The sequence below is a fragment of the Cervus canadensis genome, chromosome 10 (assembly GCF_019320065.1).
Source record: "Cervus canadensis isolate Bull #8, Minnesota chromosome 10, ASM1932006v1, whole genome shotgun sequence".
In the NCBI taxonomy this organism is placed as follows: Eukaryota; Metazoa; Chordata; class Mammalia; order Artiodactyla; family Cervidae; genus Cervus; species Cervus canadensis.
In genome coordinates, this window is record NC_057395.1 from 14,007,191 (window position 1) to 14,027,836 (window position 20,646).

The 20,646-nt window shown below is 39.2% G+C and overlaps 1 protein-coding gene across 2 annotated transcripts in view; it reads right to left on the reverse strand.

Moving 5' to 3' along the window:
• The window catches only part of SPTLC3 (serine palmitoyltransferase long chain base subunit 3), a 166,784-nt gene that overhangs the window by 95,297 nt on the left and 50,841 nt on the right, over positions 1-20,646 (reverse strand). For both annotated transcript variants that reach the window (XM_043479501.1, XM_043479500.1), the window contains 2 exons: positions 5,310-5,464; positions 4,528-4,676 (listed from right to left, as the gene is read on the reverse strand). In XM_043479501.1, coding sequence (XP_043335436.1) covers positions 4,528-4,676; positions 5,310-5,464 — 304 coding nt within the window. The remainder of the gene's footprint in view (positions 1-4,527; positions 4,677-5,309; positions 5,465-20,646) is intronic.

Below are 20,646 nucleotides of genomic sequence, written 5' to 3' on the forward strand. Positions count from 1 at the left end.
AATCCATCTTACAATGCAAGGGATATGGGTTTGATCCCTGGTTGGGGAACTAACATCCCACATACCACGGAACAACTAAGCCCATGAGCCTCAACTACTGAGCCCGCACACCACAACTAGCGTCTGTATGTCACAACAAAAGATCCCATGACAAAGATCCTGCATGCTGCAACTAAGACCTGGTGCAGCCAAGTAAATAAATATTAAAAAAAAAAAAAAGATACCATGTGTTTCCAAAGAAATCTGGAAAACCACTTATAGACTTTGGAGTTCTAGCTAAGTACTGAGTATGTGGATGAAAATGTGTTCAATTTGAATGGCAATTTATTGCACAGTTCAGATCAGTCGCTAAGTAGGGTCCGGCTGTTTGTGACCCCATGGACTGCAGCACACCAGGATTCCCTGTCCATCACCAACTCCCAGAGTTTACTCAAACTCATGTCCATCGAGTCGGTGATGCCATCCAACCATCTCATCCTCTGTCGTCCCCTTCTCCTTCTGCCTTCAATCTTTCCCAGCATCATGGTCTTTTCCAATGAGTCAGTTCTTCTCATCAGGTGGCCAAAATATTGGAGCTACAGCTTCAGCATCAGTCCTTCCAATGAATATTCAGGACCGGTTTCCTTTAGGATTGACTGGTTTGATCTCCTTATAGTCCAAGAGTCTTCTCCAACACCACAGTTCAAAAGCATCAGTTCTTCGGTGCTCAGCTTTCTTTATAGTCCAACTCTCACATCCATACATGACCACTGCAAAAACCAAAGCTTTGACTAGATGGACCTTAGTTGGCAAAGTAATGTCTCTGCTTTTTAATATGCAGATTTTTTAATATGTCTAGTTTGGTCACAGCTTTTCTTCCAAGGAGCAAGCATCTTTTAATTTCACGGCTGCAGTCACCATCTGCAGTGATTTTGGAGTCAAAGAAAATAAAGTCTCTCACTGTTTCTATTGTTTCCCCATCTATTTGCCATGAAGTGATGGGACTGGATGCCAAGATCTTAGTTTTCTGAATGTGGAGTTTTAACCCAACTTTTTCACTCTCCTCTTTCACTTTCATCAAGAGGCTCTTTAGTTCTTGGCTTTCTGCCGTAAGGATGGTGTCATCTGCATATCTGAGGTTATTGATATTTCTCCTGGCAATCTTGATTCCAGCTTGTGCTTCTTCCAGCCCAGCATTTCCCATGATGTACTCTACATATAAGTTAAATAAGTAAGGTGACAATATACAGGCTTGACGTACTCCTTTCCTGATTTGGAACCAATCTGTTATTCCATGTCCAGTTTTAACTGTTGCTTCTTAACCTGCATACAGATTTCTCAGGAGGCAGGTCAGGTGGTCTGGTATTCCCATCTCTTGAAGAATTTTCCACAGTTTATTGTGATCCACACAAAGACTTTGGAATAGTCGATAAAGCAGAAGTAGATATTTTTCTGGAACTCTCTTGCTTTTCGATGATGCAATAGATGTTGGCAGTTTGATCTCTGGCTCCTCTGCCTTTTCTAAATTCAGCTAGAACATCTGGAAGTTCACGGATCACGTACTATTGAAGCCTAGCATGGATAATTATGAGCATTACTTTGCTAGCTTGTGAGATGAGTGCAATCGTGCAGTAGTCTGAGCATTCTTTGGCATTGCCTTTCTTTGGGATTGGAGTGAAAACAGACCTTATCCAGTCCTGTGGCCACTGCTGAGTTTTCTAAATTTGCTGGCATATTGAGTGTAGCACTTTCACAGCATCATCTTTTAGGATTTGAAATAGCTCAGCTGGAATTCCATCACCTCCACTAGCTTTGTTTGTTGTGATGCTTCCTAAGGCCCACTTGCCTTTGCATTCTATGATGTCTGGCTCAAGGTGAGTGATCACACCATTGTGGTTGTCTGGGTCATGAAGATCTTTTCTGTACAGTTCTGTGTATTCTTGCCACCCTTTCTTAATATCTTCTGCTTCTGTTAGGTCCATACCATTTCTGTCCTTTACTGTGCACATCTTTGCATGAAATGTTTCCTTGGTATCTTTAATTTTCTTGAAGATATCTTTAGTCTTTCCCATTCTATTGTTTTCCTCTATTTCTTTGCATTGATTGCTGAGGAAGCCTTTCTTATCTCTCCTTGCTATTCTTTGGAACTCAGCATTCAAACGGGTATATCTTTCCTTTTCTCCTTTGCCTTTTTGCATCTTTTCTTTTCTCAGCTATTTGTAAGGCCTCTTCAGACAATTGTTTTGCCTTTTTGCATTTCTTTTCCTTGGGGATGATCTTGATCCCTGCCTTCTGTACAATGTTATGAACCTCTGTCCACAGTTCTTCAGGCACTCTGTCTATCAGATCTAATCCCTTGAATCTATTTCTCACTTCCACTGTGTAATCATAAGGGATTTGATTTAGGTCATACCTGAATGGTCTAGTGGTTTTTCCCTACTTTCTTCAATTTAAGTCTGAATTTGGCAATAAGGAGTTTATGATCTGAGCCACAGTCAGCTCCTGGTCTTGTGTTTTCTGACTGTACAGAGCTTCTCTATCTTTGGCTGCAGAGAATATAACCAATCTAATTTCAATGTTGGCGATTTGGTGATGTCCGTGTGTAGAGTCTTCTCTTGTGTTGTTGGAAGAGGGTGTTTGCTATGACCAGTGCGTTCTCTTGGCAAAACTCTGTTAGCCTGTGCCCTGCTTCATTCCGTACTCCAAGGCCAAATTTTCCTGTTACTCCAGTATCTCTTGACTCCCAACTTTTGCATTCCAGTCCCCTATGATGAAAAGGACATCTTTTTTTTTGGTATTAGTTCTAGAAGGTCTTATAGGTCATCATAGAACCATTCAACTTCAACTTATTTAGCATTACTGGTTGGGGCATAGACTTGTATTACTGTGATATTGATTTATTGCACTGGTCTTTTTAATTGCTGGTTTTTAAAGCCCTTCTGCCAATTGGTTCTCTAGGAGTGGCATGTTTCATGAATGGCAAATCCATTTTTTCTTAGGCCTGAAACTGACCTGGTGAGCCCTGGGTTTATTATCCCAGATGAAAACTGTTTAGTAGAAAAGCTGAGCAAGACTAGGAGTTACCACAGATGCCACTGTGGGCACATCCCTGTGTCATTGTTGTCCTCAATTTCCTCCTCTGGAAGATACGAATAACACCACTTCTACTGCCTCCACAGCACAGGTTTGGGGAGGCATAAGTGAGATCATATAGGAGAAGACAATGGGCCAGGAACAAGCTGCTCCCTCATTCTCCCAGAAGTGTGGCGAGCAGAAGTTTCCTTCAGATTTTACTCTTCTAAGAGAAAATTGTTTCAGCTACAAGAGAAATAAAAAGGTTGTTGGCGCCACCTTTCCCATTCATTCATCATTCATCCATCTGTTCATTCATCCATTCATTCATTCAACACAACAGTCATCAAGACTCATTCCTCCCTTCACAGGAGGAGCAGAAACAGGCAACATTCAAGTGCAAAAGTGATGCTTATCACTAAGAAAAATAGGAGAAAGAGCTAAATCCAAATAAGAAGTTGCTGTTTAATGGGTATGACACTTTTGTGATGCAGAATGAATAAGTTCTAGAAATCTTCCCTTCCACACGGTGCCTAGAACAATCCTGTACTGTGCTCTTGATACACTTGTTAAAAGAGTAGACCTCAAAATATAAAATTTCTAGGTGTACACCTGAAACTAACATAATGTTATAAGCCAACTATACTTCAATAAGTAAAAATAAAATTTTATTTAGGGGGAGAAAAAGGGTTAATCTCATGTTCTTACCACAAAAAGGAGGGTGATATGACACTTTCCTAGGTAATGGATATATTTTATACCTTGATTGTGGTGAGAGTTTCACAGGAATATGCATATGTCCAAACTCATTAAATTATACATTTAAATAAGTATAATGTTTCTCTTTGAACAGTAATTATACCTCAATGAGAAGTGAAGTTGCTTAGTTGTGTACGACTCTTTGCAAACCCATGGACTGTAGCCCACCAGGCTCCTCTGTCCATGGCACTTTCCAGGCAAGAGTACTGGAGTGGGTTGCCATTTCCTATTATATCTCAAGGCATAATAAAACCTCAACAAGCCTATTTAATAAAGCTGGCATCATTGACTCAATGGACATGAGTTTGAGCAAACTCTGGGAGATAGTGAAGGACAGGGAAGCCTGGTATGCTGCAATCCATGGGGTTGCAAAGAGTTGGACACGACTGAGTGATTGAAAAACAGCAAAGCTGTTTAAGAAAAGTGGAGAAAACGACCCAGAAAAGGACCAGATGGAAGAGGTATGATAGCTGCTTTTTTAGATCACATGGTCAGGAAAGAATCATTTGTATTTATTATGGAGAATTAAAATCTTAATAAACTGCCTAGTATGAGCATAATGTTTGATATTTTCAAAGAGACCATAATATATCTTTTTCTTTCTGTTTTTTATAATAGCTTTTGTGGCACACAATCTAGATATGATCTAGATTTGAGAAGTAGCCACAGGAATCAGGCCTAACTGGAAAAAAATTTCAAAACAGTGAGCGTACATACCCATTTCCTGTCTCGTGCTGCCCACGCCTAGGCCATATGTCTCTAAAACCTCCTTTACTGTCCTCATGGATTCATCGTACTTGGCTGCCAGGCCAAGGAAGTTATAGGAGCCCATATTGATGACATCTTTGATGACTCTTCCAGTAAACCTGCAGAGAGAAGGTCAGAGGAACACACAGGACTTTTTCATTCAATATCATAGTAGGGTCATGTAAAATACTACCAGAAAGAGAGGTTAGGCTTGGCCTAAATCAAATCTTTTCTATTTTCCTTTTGTTCAACCTTGTCACCACAAAATTATTTGCCCTTGGAGGAGAGTAACGCCATCATGAATCTGGGCAGAGCACTGGGAAAAGATAGCCGGGCCACAGAGTATTACCCAGCTCCGATTTTTCTTGGGTGCTTGCTTTCATGACACCTTGGTTTAAACTGCAGCAAGGACTTTCTAAAGAGAAACAGCCGTGGTCATCACGGGCTCCTTCAGCCGGAACTAGAAGGGTACAGTTTGTCAATAAAGCTGAAAAGGACTCTTTTCTGGCTGGCTCTGTGTATCCTGCACCTTCTGCCACAGATTTCTCTTAATTGCAACACAAATAAGCTGCCCTTGGCAACTTAATTACTGTGACTTCCCCTGCTGGCATCATGAGGGCTTGCAAAGGGCTGAATGATGGAAGACCAGCTGTTTCATTGCTCTGTTTTTCTTTCAGATCTGTAATCTGTCACCCTTGCTAGAATTTCCTTGAAAGCATTTTCTTTCAAGCCCTCCCAGGTGGCTGCCTCACCTAAATGTCCAGTTGTAGTCATCTGTCACCCTTTCCATCACATCGAACACAGCTCCCGGGGCACTGCAGATGGGCCGATTCCAGTTGTCTCTGATTCTCATGTAAAGGTTCCGCGTATAAAAATTCTCAAAGTTTTGATATAGTGGCACAAAGTCCTGTTATAAGAGAGGCAGAAGTTTACTTTTAGTCTCTCCCTTTTTGTAGTTCATTTACAAATAAACACTGAAAGATGTGGAGGAGCCATGAAAATATTCCATCTGCAAATATTTTGAGCAACGGTCTCGGGTAAAGGGATGGGCTAGGTCCACAAATAATTCTGTGAGTCCTTCACCTCCAAGGAGCTTTCATTTTAGTGGGAGAAGGAACACCTGTGGCAAATAAAGGTATCAAAAATGACAGCACAATACAAGTACCTAAAAGAATGCTGGAGACAATGAATCCTGGTGAATTTCATCCAAAATGTAGCAAGAGGTATTTATGTCTAAAGCAGTTTAGTTGGAAGAGAACTGGATGGATGATAATCTGGTCTTAACTTTTTTGACAATGAACAGCCCCACTCATAATGTGTTTAGAAATGTGGCTGAACTTGAATTGTTGGACCCATTGGCGTAACTGCTGGCAGGCGACCGAGGGCATAGACGCTGAGCTGGAGAGCTTCTGGAGGCATTTGGCTTCTCTCAAAGTTGAAGCAACAGCACTGTTTTGCTGTATCAAATGCCATCCATGCCTGAGGGACCTGCAATCCAGGTGAGGCTCAGAGCAAGACATATTTGACTTTGTTATCTAACTCTTAAGCTAGAACAAGGTAGAAAATGCAAACCTTGGGCAAAGTCAAGTAGTTTGGGTGTTTGTAAGGTTTTATCCAGAGGAGGAATCATGTTTTGCCAGAGGAGTCAAGATGGCTTTATGCAGGAGAGGCTTTGGAGATGGTCACTGATGGTGGGATGAGATTACAATGGGTAGGTACGCTTGGAGAGGACACTCAGGGTAAATCGGTCTCTTTGCTGGAAATGTAGGGTATCTTTGAGAAGCATGAGCAAGAATAAAACATGATGGATCCTTCCATTCTTTGCTCCAAGCTTATAATGGCTCACACTTCACTTGGAGTCAAAGCCAAGGTTCTGATGGCCTGGCTCTGTTGCCTGAGTTCCCTACCATTCACCATAGTGTGGGTGAGGCTGCCGTATCTGCTGGGCACAGAGCGTGGGAGCCTTACATGTGCTCACGAGAAGCTCAGACGTTACCCTGGGGGAGTAAGGAGCCCCTGAAGACTGGAGCAGTGAGCTTCCTGCTCCCTCTCATTTTCTTTGAATTCTTCCTTCCTTTTATGAAATGGAGCTTATGCCCTAAAGGCACAAGGAGGATGATGGGGAAAGGCTTTGAGGAGGGCTTCTTATGCTACTAATCTGGCCTTCTCATCTTCTGAGATGGCCCAATCAGATGGAAAAAGATAGAATCTGCATCTTTTGATGGCTGCTGGCTGCATCCATGACACAGCTTTTTTCTGTTATTTCACTTTTTGGTTTTTAGGGACAATGGCATCATATCGGGGGATAACTGTAATTTTCTATATGACCCAGCAATCCCACTGCTGGGCATACACACTGAGGAAACCAGATCTGAAAGAGACACATGCACCCCAATGTTCATTGCAGCACTGTTTGTAATAGCCAGGACATGGAAGCAACCTAGATGCCCATCAGCAGACGAACGGATAAGGAAGCTGTGGTACATATACACCATGGAATATTACTCAGCCGTTAAAAAGAATTCATTTGAATCAGTTCTAATGAGATGGATGAAACTGGAGCCCATTATACAGAGTGAAGTAAGCCAGAAAGATGAAGACCATTACAGTATACTAACACATATATATGGAATTTAGAAAGATGATAACGATAACCCTATATGCAAAACAGAAAAAGAGACACAGATGTACAGAACAGACTTTTGGACTCTGTGGGAGAAGGCAAGGGTGGGATGTTTCGAGAGAACAGCATCAAAACATGTATATTATCTATGGTGAAACAGATCACCAGCCCAGGCTGGATGCATGAGACAAGTGCTCGGGGCTGGTGCACTGGGAAGACCCAGAGGGATCGGGTGGAAAGGGAGGTGGGAGGGGGGATCAGGATGGGGAATACGTGTAAATCCATGGCTGATTCATGTCAATGTATAACAAAAACCACTACAATATTGTAAAGTAATTAGCTTCCAACTAATAAAAATAAATGGAGAAAAAAAAAAAAAGTCCTGGGGACTAGTGTATGTGAATTTAAAGGATGGTTGGGCAACTCTATTGATTACATTTGTAAGTTGAAATTCTCATATCAAATATATTTTCTCTCAAATAGTGAAATGCCCTTAGATAGATTTTATTATTTAAATCTATAGATTATGATAATCATACCCTTTTACATTTAACATGGAAGTGGACATATATTTGAGAGAAAATTTGATTATGTAATTCTAGGAAAATCTTTTTCAAACTACTTCTGTTTTGATTTCATACATTTTTCTCAGACTGTTTTTTTTTCAACTGATCTGTCAGTTACTCTATCTTCCCAAAAATTGCTTGTGTCCTTCTATTTCTAATTTTTAATTTATCTGAAATGAAGTCATCTAAACTTATCCTACAAAAAAAAAAAAAGAAAAGAGAGAGTGTATCTGTCAGTAATATGTCTGGACTATGAATGGAATTATAGTTCTAGGTTTTATGAGAAGTCTGACACAAAATAGAGTTAGCAGTTAGTTTAGAGGAGAAGCTAAACTTTGGTTTAAGCAAGCAGTTGATTTTAGAAAGAAAAGAACCAAAATATTATGCCTACAAAATTAAAATAAAATTGATTTCAGACATGGAGCCACAAGATGCTCAAGATACCAGGGCAGAAAGAACAATGGAAATCATGGAGTTCAAATACCCAATTGAGCTGTGAGGAAAACTAGGCCCAATTAGATGAGTAATTTCAACCCTAGTCTACCTCCAGCTCCATCTGTTCTACCAGCAGTCACTTCAGACATGTACACACTGCTACGTTTAAAAGAGATCGCCAACAAGAACTTACTATACAGCACAGGGAAGTCTGCTCTATATTCTCTGATAACCTAAATGGGAAAGGAATTTGGAAAAACAAAACAGATACATGTGTATATATAACTTAATCACTTTGCTGTACATCTGAAATTAACACAAACTGAATCAACTATATTCCACTATAAAATAAAAAATTTAAAAAGTGACCTATAATATGGAATATGAAGGCCAACAAATTGCCATGCCATGGAGGAGGGTGCGTGCATTGTTCGGAACTCGGCACTGACTTAAGAAAAAGTCTGCAGCTTCTGTCACTGAGGTCTCACGAAGGTGTGTGCCTCTCATCAGGTGCCCCGAGGAAAGGTGTGAACATGCTCTATCCTGCCCAGACTTCTGGCTCCTGGCTCAGAGATCCAGAATTTCTACCTGTGAAGAAATGGGCAGCTAGCTCTTTATTGAGAAAAATGTTCTGAAGGCAAGACATGGGGATTCTAACCAATTCTGTGGGGTAAGAGAAGACTTTCTGCTAGGGAATAATCTTCACACTCAATAGAAATTTCTATAAATTAGGCACTTGAAACTTCTCTGCTGAGGAGGTAGAGCAATTTTTAACCACATAGAGCCATTTCTTTGTGGGTGGTATAAATGCTAACTTAAATCTGAATCACCGGCTCAGTCATCTACCTGTTCCTGAGAGGGAAAAATGAGGTTGAAACCTTAGAATGCAAGAATAATGCCATTTGCCACCACAAGGATGGACCTGGAGATTATCATACTGAATGAAGTAAGTTAGACAGAGAAAGACAAATAATATACGATATTGTTTGTGTGTTCAATCTTTAAAAAAGGATACAAATAAACATATTTACAAAACAGAAATGGACACCCAGACATAGAGGACAAACTTATGGTTGCTGGGGGTGGAGGTAGGGTGAGGGGGAGGGATTGTTAGGGAGTTTGGGATTGACAGGTATACACTGCTAGATTTAAAATAGATCCCTAATTGCCAACAAAGGTCCGTCTAGTCAAGGCTATAGTTTTTCCAGTGGTCATGTATGGATGTGAAAGCTGGACTGTGAAGAAAGCTGAGTGCCAAAAAATTGATGCTTTTGAACTGTAGTGTTGGAGAAGACTCTTGAGAGTCCCTTGGACTGCAAGGAGATCCAACCAGTCCATCCTAAAGGAGATCAGTCCTGAATATTCATTGGAAGGACTGATGCTGAAGCTGAAACTCCAATACTTTGGCCACCTCATGCGAAGAGTTGACTCATTGGAAAAGACCCTAATGCTGGGAGGGATTGGGGGCAGGAGGAGAAGGGGACGACAGAGGATGAGAGGGCTGGATGGCATCACCGACTCGATGGACATGAGTTTGAGTAAACTCTGGGAGTTGGTGATGGACAGGGAGGCCTGGCGTGCTGCGATTCATGGGGTCACAAAAAGTTGGACATGACTGAGTGACTGAACTGAACTGAACTGAACTGAACAGGGATCTTCTGTATGGCATGGGGAACTCTGCTTGATACTCTGTACAAACCTAAATGGGGAAAGAATCTGAAAAACGTTAGATACGTGTGTATGTGTAACCGAATCACTTTTCTGTACCTCCCAAACTAGCATAACCTTGTTAGTCAACTATACTTTGATAATAAATAAAAATAAAAAAAGAATTATATCTGGTTGGTCCAGAGAAGAAGTTCTGCTTTCTGGTTACAGAGTTCCTCTTCCTCTGCACCCATGAAGGTTCCTGCCTCCGTGTGGGTGTTTTTTCACCCCACCCCATTCCTTTGAACACGATGAGGTTTCTTTAGGAGCAGTGAATGCCTTCCAAAGGTCATTGTCCTCTAGTCTCAGGAAGGCCTCCCACAGCATTGTCACTATATCAAAATATGAATCTGGACTAGCTGTTGCAAAAGCTGAAGTACTGCAATGGGACGTATCTTTATCCATCTGCATATTTAGCTCATCACGTGGTCTACTTATTATATTTTTCTTCCTGACACAAACTGGATGTGAGAGTGAACCCCCGGCCACAAGGACACAATCATTTTCTGGAGTAGGGTATGGGAGGGTCATTGTTGCTGTTTAATTGCTAACTTGCGACCGACTCTTTGTAATCCCAATGACTGTGGCCCACCAGGTCCACTGTCCATGGGATTTCCTAGTGAAGAAACTGAAGTGGGTGCCATTTCCTTTTCCAGGGGATCTTCCTGACCCAGGGAGAGAACCCACATTTCCTGCACTGGCAGTCAGATTCCTTATTGCTGAGTCACCAGGGAAGCCTTATAGGCGGGTGGAGAAGCCGTAATAACAATACAGCCACAAAATGACCTTGTTTCTTCTGCAATATGACATTCTTTCTTTTTCCACCATTAACCTTGTAGGGTACTTTATCATTTTCCAAGTGTTATAGATTTATCTATCCTACTTTTATAGACAATTCAACAGAAAGTCAGAACATCTGAGTGGACAGATTGATGTTTGTACCAATGAATGCTCTTTTCAACAAACCACACTGCAGGGCTAAGTGAACATATCCATGGTCTATTGCAAAAAGTACTACCAAATTTGGAAGTATGTTTCTTCATTTTTGGTTTAACTGCCTTCCCATTCAGTAGTAAATAGAACTATGGATTTGTAGAGAGAGGAAAAGTCATTGTCAAACACAGTTTTTACTTGTGTGGACAATGACACTTTTCTTTTCACCTAACATTTCATTTTATTGTATTACTTCCTTTTGAGAAACAGCTGTTTCTCTTACAAGGGTTGAGCTCAGAAAAATAATAAAATATATTTGTGTTTTCCGTTTTGTTGGGAAGGGTAATTTTATTATAGGCAATTCATTGAAGTACGAGAAACACAAAGTAAGGATGGCAAAATCTGATTTTTCTTCTTAAGAAATTAGAGGTTGAAAAAAGATGGTAGATTCAGTGCTTGTATGTGTTCTACCACACATCTAAAAGCCCTGTGAAATGACAAAAAAGTGTATATTTAAGAAACAAAACCAGGGAATTCTCTGGTGCTCCAGCAGTTTGGACTCCACCACAGGGAAATCTCTGGTCTCCAGCAGTTAGGACTGCACTCTCTTATTCCTGAGGGCCCAGGTTCACTCCCTGGTAGGGAAACTAAGACCCCACAATATTGATTGTGGTGAGGGCAAAAAGTTTTTCTAAAAAAGTCTATAAACAATAGACTGTAAATATGTATATTATTTAATTAATAATAAAGTTAGATTACATTATATTATATAAAAAATAAACTATAAAAATGTCTATAAACAATAAATGCGGGAGAGGGTGTGGAGAAAAGGGAACCCTCTTACACTGTTGGTAGGAATGCAAACTAGTACAGCCACTATGGAGAACAAATGTGGAGATTCCTTAAAAAATTGGAAATAGAACTGCCATATGACCCAGCAATCCAACTGCTGGGCATACACACTGAGGGAACTAGACTTGAAAGAGACACGTGCACCCCAATGTTCATCGCAGCACTGTTTATAATAGCCAGGACATGGAAGCAACCTAGATGCCCATCAGCAGATGAATGGATAAGAAAGTTGTGGTATACATACACAATGGAATATACTCAGCTATTAAAAAGAATGCAGTTGAATCAGTTCTAATGAGGTGGATGAAACTGAAGCATATTATACAGAGTGAAGGAAGTCAGAAAGAAAAACACCGATACAGTATATTAACATATATATATATGGAATTTAGAAAGATGACCCTTTATGTGAGTAATAGGGTAATGATGACCCTATATGTGAGACAGGAAAAGAGACTCAAATGTAAAGAACAGACTTTTGGACTCTGTGGGAGAAGGCGAGGGTGGCATGATTTGAGAGACTAGCATTGAAACATGTATATTATCATATGTGAAACAGATCACCAGTCCAGGTTTGATGCATGAGACAGGGTGCTCAGGGCTGGTGCACTGGGAAGACCCAGAGGGACAGGATGGGGGGGAGGTGGGAGGGGGTCCAGGATGGGGGACGCAAGAACACCCATGGCTGATTCATGTCAATGTATGGCAAAAACCATTACAATATTGTAAAGTATTTAGCCTCTAATTAAAATAAATAAATTAATTTTAAAAAGTATTTCTTATAAAAAGTAACAAAATAAATTTTTAGTTTTATAAATCATCAATGAATCAGAAATATTGAAAGATCACAAAAGAAAGAACTTAAGAAGATCTGATCAGTGTAGAAATAAGACCATAGGAAACAAACCATAGCTCTGGGTTTCTCTGGTAGCTCAGTTGGTAAAGAATCTGCCTACAATGCAGGAGACCCTGGTTCGATTCCTGGGTCAGGAAGATTCCCTGGAGAAGCCTATGGCAACCCACTCCAGTATTCTTGCCTGGAGAATCTCCATAGACAGAAGAGCCTGGAGGACTACAGTCCATGAGGTCACAGAGTTGGACATGACTGAGTGACTAAAGTATAAAACACTTGCAGAGAAGATTGGATGTACACTAACCGTAGAGGACCTCACAGCCAATAGTCAATTACTACAAGAAATTGATATCCTGGGTGACTGATGGGGACTGATGCTGCAGCTGAAACTCCAATACTTTGGCCATCTCATGTGAAGAGTTGACTCATTGGAAAAGACCCTGATGCTAGGAGGGATTGGGGGCAGGAGGAGAAGGGGACAGAGGATGAAATGTCTGGATGGCATCACCGACTCGATGGACATGAGTCTGAGTAAACTCCGGGAGTTGGTGATGGACAGGGAGGCCTGACGTGCTGCAATTCATGGGGTCGCAAAGAGTTGGACACGACTGAGCGACTGAACTGAGCTGAACTGAAGATCTCTTTGTTCTTCTTTGATTGGGTTGAAAAGTAAGAAGAAGCTGCATTGTCCACGGTACAAAGCGCTGAGATGGGCAGCAAGAACTGAGTGGAAGAACAATGCCCTAGTGTAGAGAGGTAGGGAACCACCCCCAACCCAGCAAGAACACAAACCACTGGTTCTGGCAACACATTTCATTTTCCTCCTCCAATCACTCAAGACAGGTGAATATACAAGCAAATAAGGATTCTTAAATACAAAAATAAGCACAAAACAAAATGTCATCACTACTGTAGCAAAACTAGTCCAATAAGAGGCACCAAATTCAATAAGCAAAACTAACTTTGAGTGAAAAGACTTAATACAGCAAACAGAAAACAAACTAAAAAAATATGTAACATGTTTAGAAAGACACAACAAAAAAATTATATCCTTCAACATGGAAACTTACATTACCATGTGTAAAATAGATAGCCAATGGGAATTTGCTGTATGGCTCAGGGTACTCAAACAGGGGCTCTGGAATAGCCTAGGGGGGTGGGATGGGGTAGGAAAAGGGAGGGAGGCTCCAGAGGAGATGACATATGTATGCCTATGGCTGATTCAAGTTGATGTTTGGCAGAAACCAACATAATCCTGTAAAGCAATTATCCTTCAAATAAAAAGTAGATTAATTAAAAAAATAAACATTTAAAACGATCATAGATATAGCTAAGGAGTAAATTAATTAATAAACTAGCATAGTCAGTTGACTAATCTTTCTAGGAGATAATGGGAAAGGACAGAGAAAATAACATATGAAGGAAAGTCAAGAGATATGAAGGACAGGTTCAGAAGGGATTTGCATGGTTGAAGGAAGGAGGAGAAGGAGGAGATGAGGTGAAAGAAGAGGAAAAGGAGGTAAAGAAGAAGGAAGAAAGGAAATTTCTGGAGAGGAAGGAAGTTTTCAGTTCTAAGACGTAAATGGTCTCTCAGGTCCTGAATACAGAAAATAAGGAAAAAATCCACACCAAGCTACACCCTGGTTAAATTTCAAAAGGCTATAGGGAAGAATCTCGAAAGTCTTCAGAGAAGGGAGAAGGCAGTTTATAGACAAGGGAATGAGAATTAGATTGCCTCAAGCTTTCCGTAAGGGTATGTGTGTGTTTGTTAGTTGCTCAGTAATGTCTGACTCTTTGCGACCCTATGGACTGTAGCCCACCAGGCTGACTCTGTCCATGAGATACTCCAGGCAAGAATATTGGAATGGGTTGTCACTTAGATGACAAAAGTGGAAAAAAATTGAGAGAAAACTATTTTGAACTTAAAAATCTATCCTCAGCCAAGCCAGCAAACAAATGAAAAATCCAAATACAAACATTCCAGTATATGTAAAAAGTCATGAATTTAACTCTCTTTTCTGTAATAACTGAGCATGTACCTCAGTAAAACAATGAAATAACTACAGAGGAAGACAGATGCCAATTAAAAAATAGTGGGTGAAGAAATTGACAGAATATGGTTTAACTCAAGTAGTTTTATAACACGTAATATAAAGAAACAGAAACTAACAATTCATAACTAAATCACCATCTGAAGAACGAACATGTGGGGAAAGGAAGTGAAACTTTATTAAATTCTTGCGGCCAAGGGAAGACTCTAGCTACTAAATGAAGAGTGAAAATGTTAGTTGCTCAGTCATGTCTGATTCTTTGCAACCCCTTGACTCCTCTGTCCATGGAATTCTCCAGGTGAGAATACTGGAGTGGATAGCCATTCCCTTCTCAAGGGGATCTTGCCTACCCAGGGATCAAACCAGGGTCTCCTGCATTTCAGGCAGATTCTTAAACTTCTGACCCACCAGGCAAGCCCAGGAAAGGCTTCCCTGGTAATCAGATTCTAAGTATATGTATTATTTATTCTAAGAGAATTATCAAAAAAATAGTAGGCGATATACTATACATGGGCTTCCCAGGCGGTGCTAGTGGTCAAGAACCTAACTGCCAATGCAGGAGACATAAGAGATGTGGGTTCAATCCCTAGGTAAGGAAGATTTGCTGGAGGAGGGCATGACAACCCACTCCAGTATTCTTGCCTGGAGAATCCCATGGACAGAGGAGCCTGGTGGGCTACAGTCCCTGGGGTTGCAGAGTTTGTGTTGCACACATGACTAAAGTGATTTAGCATGTACTCATGCAACCTATACATAACTTCTTAATAGGGATAAGGTGGAAAAAAGGCAGAACAGGGGAAACTCAATTAAATGTACCAAAAATATGAAAGGAAAAATATTTAAAATTTATAAATTAAAAGTAAGCAACAGGAAATGTGGATGTAAAATATAAAGATGGCAGGAAAGAGTTTAAACAAATGAGCGTTAAAATAATAGGTTTAGCCACATGGAATAGTCAATGTTTGACACCTGTAAGAAGTTTCATATGGTTCAAGTAAGTAACTGCTCATAGGTTGTATTATTAAAAGGGAGTTTTCACATTTGTTTTACAGATAAATCTATGTTTCTCATCAGAGGTGTACATTTCTGAAAATGATAAAGGCTGAAAATAAAGAGATGAATATTGAAGAAAATGCAGATATATAAATATTAATGTCAGACAAAACAGAGTACAAGGTAAAAAAAGTAAGTTAACAGGAAAAATCCATTAAGAATGATAAGAACAATGATCTTTTGTGTACCTGAGAGTTACATTGAAATACACTAGAAAAAAAAAAAGCCTAAGATATGTACAATCACAGTGAAAGGCATTAACACATATTTCTCAGAAATTATAAGTTTGAGAGGGGAAAAAATATTGGTGAGGGTGGGATGATTTCAGAGAATAGCATTGAAACATGTATATTATCATATGTGAAACAGATCGCCAGTCCAGGTTGGATGCATGAGACAGGGTGCTCAGGGCTGGTGCACTGGGATGACACTGAGGGATGTGATGGGGAGGGAGGAGGGAGGGGGGATTGGGGTGGAAAACACATGTAAATCCATGGCTGATTCATGTCAGTGTATGGCAAAAACCACTACAATATTGTAAAGTAATTAGCCTCCAATTAAAATAAATAAATTAAAAAATAAAAACAAACAAAAAATATCATAATTAACAAGTTTGTTATAATAGATCAAAAGACAATATACAGTTTTCTATGACACACATGAAATTCCAATACAGCTATCTGAGAAGCTGTGACAACTAAAATGAGAATTCATTAAGTTGGGAGTTTTTGAACTTAAAATATGAAAATAGTAATAGCTTTCCTGTATGCCATCAATAACTAATTAGAATCAAAGATAGGGGAAAAGTACTACTTAAATAGTACCATCATCAAAAACTTGTACCCAAATAACTATAATAAGAGAAAATGATGACTTTAGAATAAGAAAAGCTAAAAAAATTAAATAATAAATAAAAATTAAAAAGAAATAAAATTTTATTAGAGGACATAAATATTTAAATAAAAGGAGAGACATACCACCTTTCTGAATGAGAAGACTAAAAAGAATAATATTATATTGTTATTAAGATGTCAAATTTTCCAAAGTCAAAACATATAGATTTAATACATTACCAATTTAAAGCAGCAACATTTTCTTCTTAAAAATTCAATACCTGAAAAGCTAATTCTAAGGTATATAGAAAGAAAATCTTTACAAACTACTTGAAAACTTGTAAATTTGCCTAAAAAAAGCAACACGTTGGCCAATATTTCATATCAGTGGGTAAAAAGTAATTGAACTATTCAATTACCGATACTGAGACAATTTAAAAATTCCTTGAAAAAGTAGTCCTCCTCATAACTCTTCTAGACTTCAGATACAACAAACTGCAGTAATCAAAACAGGGTGGTATTGCTATGCAAATGTGCATAGATAACAATGAAACTGAATAGAGAGCAGGAAAATAAACCCACCCATCTACAGTCAATTAACCTTCAACAAAGGAGGCAGAATATAAAATGGGAAAACATCTCTTGAGCAAATGGTGCTGGCAGAGGTGGGCAGCTGCATGTAAACCAGTGATGGTAGAGCATACTCTTACACTACACTCAAAAGGGCTTAAACATAAGACATGACACCATGAAATTCCTAGAAGAGAGCCTAGGCAAAATGTTCTCTGGCATAACCAGTGTTTTCTTAGGCCAGTCTCCCAAGGCAGTAGCAATAAAAAAATAAACAAATGATATGTAATTAAATTTACAGGCTTTACAGAGCAAAGGAAACCACTATAAAACAACAGCTAAATGAAAAGGCATGACATGGGAGAAAATATTTGCAAATGATGTGACAGACAAGGGCTTAATCTCCAAAAGATTAAAACAGCCCACACAACTAAAGAACAACAACAAAACAAACAACCAAACTGAAAAATGGGCAGAAAACCTTAGTGCACATTTCTCCAAAGGAGAAATACAGATGGCCCACAGGCACGTGAAAAGATGCTCCACGTCACTAGTTATCAGGGAAATCAAATCGAAACTGCAATGAGGTACCACCTCACAGCAGTCAGAACAGCCATCACTAAAATATCTACATGTAACAAATCCTGAAGAGGGTGCAGAGAAAAGGGAATCCTCTTGCATCGTTGGTGAGAATATAAATTGGTGCAGCCATTGTGGAAAACAGTATGGAGATGCCTCAGAAAACTAAAAATAGAATTATCATATGATCCAGCAATCGCACTCCTGGGAATATATCCAGACAAACTGTAATTCGTAAAGATACATGCACTCCTGTTTGTAGCAGCACCATTCACAATAGCCAAAACATGGAAACCACCTAAACGTCCATCCACAGATGAATGAATAAAGATGTGATACATGTACACACAATGAACTATTACTCAACCATAAGAAAGAACAAAATAATGCCTTCTGCAGCAACATAGCTGGAACCAGAGATTATTATACTAAGTGAAGCAAATCAGAAAGAGAAAGACAAATACCATATGATATCACTTATATGTGTAATCTGAAGTATGGGACAAACGAACCTATCTGTAAAATCGAAACAGACTCAACAGACACAGAGGACAGGCTTGTGGTTCTTGGGGTGTGGGGGTCCGGAGTGAGATCGGGGTTGGTAGATACAAACTATTACATCTAGGGTGAGAAAACAGCAAGGTCCTAATGTATAGTGCAGGGAACTATTATCAATGTCCTGTGATAAACCATAATGGAGAAGAAGATTAAAAATATAATCTTCTTATATTCTATATGTATTTTATATTATATTCTTATATTTTATATATACTATATATATTGTGTGTGTATATATATATAGAGCTGAGTCATTTTGCTATATAGTAGGGATTGGCACAACTCTGTAAAACAACTTTACTTCAATAAAAAAGTAGCCCTCCTACTTCACAGAGCACATGGAATTAAATCCTAGATGAGTTTGTAGATTAAATGAATAAATACTCCAAATTATAAAAGTACTGAATGAAATCATCGGAAAATTTTTTATCTTTCTTACAAGATGAAAATAGCCTTCCTAAACTACTCCCCCTTCACAAAGAGAAAGGACAGCAAAAAATAGCAAAACCAACAATAAAGAAAACATAAAGGAGGTGTTTGATACATGTGACTTAAAAATTAAAAGATATATGTATGGCTAAATATAGCATAGAAAAAGTTAAAAGCCTAGAAATAGAATTGAAAAAATAATTAAAACAGATTTAAGAGCCAAATTATTGATAAAGGATATATAGAAAGAGCTTCTCTCAATAAATAAGAAAAATAATTTAATAAAATTATGAGCAAATGATATCAATAGGTAATTCAAGAAGAGTAAGCATACATGAGAAATAATCATGTGAAAAGCTCAGTCTCATTATTAACCAGGGAAATGCAAAAAAACACAAGAACATTAAAAAAAAAAAGCTCCCTTATCAAAACGGAAAAAATAAGAAATATTTTGATAATATCAATGTATCAAGTGCTGACAAGAAAGCAAGCACTCTCGCCTACTACTAGAGACATGCTATGCAATCTTTTTTAAAGGCAATTTGCCAATATTTTGGAAGATAAAATGTTTATTTCTTGGGCCCAGAAAGTCATTTCTATGCGTTATCCTTGAATAAATGCATCAGTTCAGTTCAGTTCAGTCGCTCAGTCGTGTCTGACTCTTTGCGACCCCATGAATTGCAGCACCCCAGGCCTCCCTGTCCGTCACAAACTCCTGGAATTTACTCAAACTCATGTCCATCGAGTTGGTGATGCCATCCAACCATCTCATCCTCTGTCGTCCCCTTCTCCTCCTGCCCCCAACCCCTCCCAGCATCAGGGTCTTTTCCAATGAGTCAACTCTTTGCATAGGTGGCCAAAGTATTGGAGTTCCAGCGTCAGCATCAGTCCTTCCAATGAACACCCAGGACTGATCTCCTTTAGGATGGACTGGTTGGATCTCCCTGCAGTCCAAGAGACTCTCAAGAGTCTTCTCCAACACCACAGTTCAAAAGCATCAATTCTTTGGCACTCAGCTTTCTTCACAGTCTAACTCTCACATCCATACATGACCACTGGAAAAACCATAGCCTTGACTAGATGGACCTTTGTTGGCAAAGTAATGCCTCTGTTTTTTAATATGCTATCTAGGTTGGTCATAACTTTCCTTTCAAGGAGTAAGCGTCTTTTAATTTCATGGCTGCAGTCACCATCTGCAGTGATTTTTTTAGCCCCCCAAAATAAAGTCTGACACTGTTTCCACTGTTTCCCCATCTATTTCCCATGAAGTGAGGGGACCAGATGCCATGATCTTAGTTTTCTGAATGTTGAGCTTTAAGCCAACTTTTTCACTCTCCTCTTTCACTTTCATCATGAGGCTCTTTAGTTCCTCTTCACTTTCTGCCATAAGGGTGGTGTCATCTGCATATCTGAGGTCATTGAAGCATTATTTTCAATAATAAAAAAGAGAATAAAAATAAATCATATAACCCTACTATACAATACCATCATGTAGCTATTAAAAACAATGAAGGTAATTCTCTTCTGGCAGGTAAAGATCTTCAGTGTACAATTTCTTGAAAAAATAAAAAAGACAGTCACACACAAATGTATATTATGAACATACCTTAAGGAAGGGAAAGGATGAGTACAAATGAGCATGTGTGTAACTAAGTGCACGAAAAAGAAAGGGAGGATGAACATAGCTTTTGCTGGCTATTTCCATAATAAAAAGGAAAGGGAAAAAAGACACAGGAAGAGGCTAGTCATAACCCACTCATTCCACACGTTGGCTTAGTACTAGTTGATAGATGTTAGCAAAGCTCTACCTTACCAAGATCCATCATCCTTGCTACTACTCTTGTTAAAAAACCTACCACTGCGGATTCCTTCTTGCTAAGGGAAGCAGAAAGGTCTATATCGTGAAAGAAATAAAACAAAATGAATTGACCAACATTTTAATGGCACATCAGAAATTGCATGCCTGTGGGTGTTTGGATATTTGGATATTTGTGTATATCCAAACAAACGCTGGGGCTTCCCAGGTGGCTCAGTGGTAAAGAACCCA